At 32.9% G+C, this 5,000-nt stretch overlaps 1 protein-coding gene across 1 annotated transcript in view; it reads left to right on the top strand.

Moving 5' to 3' along the window:
• Positions 1–3,401, top strand: part of LOC143919519 (uncharacterized) — a 10,326-nt gene extending 6,925 nt beyond the window's left edge. Inside the window, exons 5-7 of the mRNA XM_077441868.1 lie at positions 909–1,258; positions 1,448–1,557; positions 1,818–3,401. Coding sequence (XP_077297994.1) covers positions 1,220–1,258; positions 1,448–1,557; positions 1,818–2,013 — 345 coding nt within the window. The 5' untranslated portion in view covers positions 909–1,219 and the 3' untranslated portion in view covers positions 2,014–3,401. The remainder of the gene's footprint in view (positions 1–908; positions 1,259–1,447; positions 1,558–1,817) is intronic.
• Positions 3,402–5,000: the final 1,599 nt, after the last annotated feature.

The following is a 5,000-nucleotide window of genomic DNA, read 5'->3' on the forward strand; positions in this document are numbered from 1 at the left end:
ATTTTGAGGCTGCCCTACAATGCTCTGGTGAGAAGTATCATGGAGTATGCCTCTATAATTTGGAGTCCTTCAGCCAAAACTCAATCCAACAAACTTGAACTTATCCGAAGACGCTTTCTCCGACTTCTTTATAAGGAGCAATATGGGATTTATTTCCTTCAAGGTATGGTTGGCTATACTTCTCTAGAACACAGAAGGAATGTTGCTCTCGTCAAGTTTTTGTTTGCTTTATTTAGAGATTTTATCTCGAGTCAGTCTATTCTGGCGGAGAGTTTGATCTGGACCCACCATCGTCTGCTATTTCATATTCCTCTGGCAAGAACTGAGGCATTATCTCAATTCTCCGATTCCTCGTGGCCTCCATTTCTTAAACTCACTGGATGGTGACATTAACATTTATCACATCTCTCATTTGCTTCACCACTTCCTCGGTTACAGAGATCGCGACTGATTGGAACAGTTCAGTTAGTTTGATCACTTAAGAACTTTTATGTCATGTTTATTTATTTTTCTCTCTTTCTTTTCTTCTACTTAAGTATTTTTACTTGTATTTTCATGTACTTTATTCCATTCTTAATATGTTTAGCACACTCGTCGCTTTGGAGCAATCTTTTAGACGAGTGTGCATGATTAATTGATGTATAATAAAAATAAAAATATAATATGTGCCATGACAGGAATTACCCCAAGGCGACACTTATGGTTAGATTATTTTTATACATAGATATATATGTAAGTACTAACAACTTTTCAAACATAACATTACATCGGAAAATTCTAACAGGAGACTGTCGATATATGTTTTAATAACCACAAGATCTCGTATTTGGCCGGAACTTGAACCCACAACCTCTCTACTGGTGTGCAATAGCTCTACCATTGCACTATATTGATTTTTGTCTATTCAGGTCAATCTTCAAATGCGTCTAGTAAGCAGCAACTGCCTATAAATCTCATAAGCGCTCAGAATCAGCAGAAGATCGTCACGGCTCAGAATCTTCCTATAAAGCAACAGCTGCCGTTGAAATTGGCATCCAGAGGATCCGCATCAAATGTCGTCGCCGGTTTGAACAATATCGCCGGTGCTGCAAGCTCTCACACGAACATCAGTCATTCTGTGGTTCACGGAAACCAATTGTTGCCGTTGAGGCTGAGTCAAGGAGCTATTTCCACGGTACAGTCAGCGAACAACGATCGTAGATACAGTGGAAGCAATAATATGGTCGCTCAAGGATATCAGCGACTGGTCGATAATGATGTGCGTATATCTGACGACTTTTTTGTACAGCAGTGTTTCCCAAATCGTAATCTTCAAAGGATTTGAAGATGGTATAGGACTGTCTTTATGTATTTGTGACGTCGTTGGTGATGTTTAATTTGGGAAGCATTATTGTACAGCATAGTAGAATCAAAGTGAAGGATTTCTGTCTAATGATAAATGTTTCAGGCTTCACCGGTGACTTCTCACAGCCGAACTGGCAGTTCACCAGCCATGATGGGATTCGGAGCAACTCTCCCGCCAACTTCGCTGCAGAACTCTAATAACAAAGCTACTCGGTATTTAAATCTTTTCATGCTAACTTTGTATTACCGTGGTAGTTCTAAGCCCGCTTTAAAGGTCACGGAATTTGACCCTTAAAGCCCTCAACATGAGGCCACCACCCCCCCGACGAATACAGTCCAAGAGACCCTTTCGTCGGAGAACGAGACGGTTGTTCATGAATATCACACAAGAACAACCGCACATCACTGTTCTAATAAAAAAACCACACTGTACACCGTGGTAGTATAATAATTGTTTATTTTAATGTTTTCAGTACTAATACTTACCCGAAGTTGCCGGAACGCTTCCGCGTGAGGAGTCCCGACTCGCCCGTCAATCCTCAGACGTTTTCACCGACGAATAACGGTCAGTCGAAGGATCCGTCTCAGAGCAACAGCCAAAAGTCCGATCAAAAGATCGAAGACACCGGACAGTCCAATCAGAAAGAGGAGGAGATAATATTTTTCTGACGGTCGTCGTTTAAAGCTTTCTTTAGCGATTTTATCAAAACTAAAGTGTAAAGCGATACGTATGTGTTTGTATGATTGTAATTGTTTTACTTTGCGTACGTATCGCTGTACTAAATCTAATGTATGCATTTTATATTATTATTATTGTTTGTTTTTAACCCATTTTTGCCCGAATTTTTTTTTTCCCAAAATTTATAATAATTTCAACAAATCATAGTGTATATGATACATAACATTTTTTTTTTTCTTTTTTTTTTCTTGCATTCGTATTGGTTTTATACGAGTTTTTCGAGATGTTCCAAATTTGGAACACTGGGAATACAATGAGGTAGCGTTACAAAACTAAATTAAGAAATAAAATTTATTTCAACACAAGCAACCTTATAAAATAGTGTACATAGATAAGTCAAGTTATGTAAATATAATATATATACATGAATTAACAAAAATGGAAGGTTTTAAAACATCCTTCACGCAAATTTACACCACATTTTTCACAAAATTTTGTGGCATGTTTTTTACAAAGTGCACATCCATTTTGTTTATCAGCTGGAATCGTCCAATGATCTAGGCGATCATATCGAATATTGACAGGCACCCTGCTAGATAATTATTTTGAAGATTTTGGCCTTCCTCCCCCCTTTACGGGATTTCCGTTAATTTTTAAGTACAGTTGTACTATATTTCTTCTAAATTGCAAGTAATCTCACTTTTTATTTTTTGGATTTTTTCTATAAAGTTGCCAAGCATTATGAGCACCATTTTTTAGATTTGATGGATACTCGATAGTTATCTATATTTTCATCCATTCGATGTACTCCGACCATATGTATAGTTGTTGTATTTTAATATGACATTTGGTCGGTTGATTGGTAGTTTTTTTTTTTTCGGAGGATATCCATCTCTGAGCCTGTCCTATTGGTTCTACTGGATCGCAGGAGCTAACGGTGAGAACTACTCGGTTGTCATTCCAAGCTGTAATAGTTTTTGCCAGTTTTGGTGTCAATACAAAATTCATATGTCCCTCTTTCCAGTTTTTTTTATCAATTTAGTATTTGATATAGGGCATTTTTCTGTTCTATTAGTCATTATTGTTCCCATATAGCCGTACCCAACAATTCTTCAACAATTTCTTCCATCTCTGATGTTGTTAAAAATCTGGGTGAAAAAAAATTCAATGTTGCTATTATCCCAGTGTTCCAAATTAGGAACATGGATAATATTGTGAATAAAAAAGTTACATATGGAAAAATTAAAAAAAGTACTACACATAACGAATCTAGAACAATAAAAGATTATAATAAATATGGTCAATATGTAATAAATGTATTATAAAGATGTGTAAACTTACCTGTCAGATGACATTTTCTGTTGAACGTATTTGATGCAAATAAAAAAACACTGCTCACTCCCACAGGTTCCAACCTAAAAAAATACTACGCGAAACGATCCCCACACTTGCTAGCTGTAGACTGATACAATTTAAACTTTTATTGCGTCATGCATAATAGAGTGGGGGTAAAAATACAAAATGTTCCAATATTGGAACACTGGGCAAAAATGGGTTAATCCTTGTGTTGTGCAATGATTCCTCGCTTTTAAATCGCTCCTTTAATCGTACATTTATTTATTTATTGGAATTTTTTTTATTTCCTTTAAAATGATCTGTATTGTTATTTTTTATTTGTTTTTTTGTGCGCTTTGAAATTTCTCAATATATATATATATATGTAAATTCCGCAATTAAGTACACGAGAGCAACAATTATTCGATGCAATATATGATATTTAGTTCAATAAATGAAATACAATTTATTCATTACCATGTATAAATTATTTTGCATTATTATAATTGTAAATATATAATAATAATACTTGTAATATATTACTAATTAGTACGCACGCCATTTCCAAAGCAATTGAAAGAGGCAATACATATTTTACATTCTACTTAAATTCATTATTTTGTTTTTTTCATTCCATTGTTTCGTGCTATTTTTACATTCTCTTCAAAACAAAAAAAAAACAACTCTTGTATCATTCATTAATACGTATAATTATTTTTTAGTATTAAAATTCATCGTATAATCAATTGAAATATTCTATTTTAAGATATGTAAGGTATCTATTTATTCTTATATAAATGTATTTAATTAATATTTCATTTTAAGCATGATATGTAGTTTTCACATTACGTATTAAAAAGTGGTACTTGATGACTGTGACTGAATTATTGTATTTATTACGTTACACGATCTTCACTTTATTTCTTACATTATCGACAATCAAACATTGTGAGTTTTAATATTTTGATTAAAATTTTAAATATTACTTAGACATTAATTGTATATTACATTTTTAATAGATATTTCCCCCCCCCCCCCCTTTCATATTATCGTATATTATAATAAAATACCTTACATAGAGGCATAAATTTTACGAATTCTTATAGATTTTATGGATTTCACATTAAATGATTAAACAACAAGGTATCTTTTGTAAATAAATAGGAAGAATAATCAATTTTTTTTCTTTCTATTTTAAACTTATATGTGTATATTCAAAAAATAAAATCTTTAATAATATTAAAATTTTATCGGTGTAATTTTTATTGAAATTTTCATCGTGTTTCTGTTGGTGATTTTTAATATTATAAAATCAAAAATATATACTTATCTTTCGTTGTTTGAACATTCAAAAAGTCAAATACAAAACTCCTCATACACAGTATGAGAACTATAAACGGAACGCTTCGCATATTTCATAAACTATTACGCCGTATATGTGTCTTAAATATATTATGGCACAAATAATATTATAATATGTATGTCGATTTATATATTTTTTCATCATATATTATATATTGGGGGGATTCGGGGAGAGATCTATGTATACAAAAATTATTTTCATAAATCACATATTTGCATAATGATTGGATAGTTGAATGCTACAGCAAAGATTCTCTCATAGCTCTGTGTATAGTATTAG

This window comes from Arctopsyche grandis, chromosome 12 (genome assembly GCF_051622035.1).
Source record: "Arctopsyche grandis isolate Sample6627 chromosome 12, ASM5162203v2, whole genome shotgun sequence".
In the NCBI taxonomy this organism is placed as follows: domain Eukaryota; kingdom Metazoa; phylum Arthropoda; class Insecta; order Trichoptera; family Hydropsychidae; genus Arctopsyche; species Arctopsyche grandis.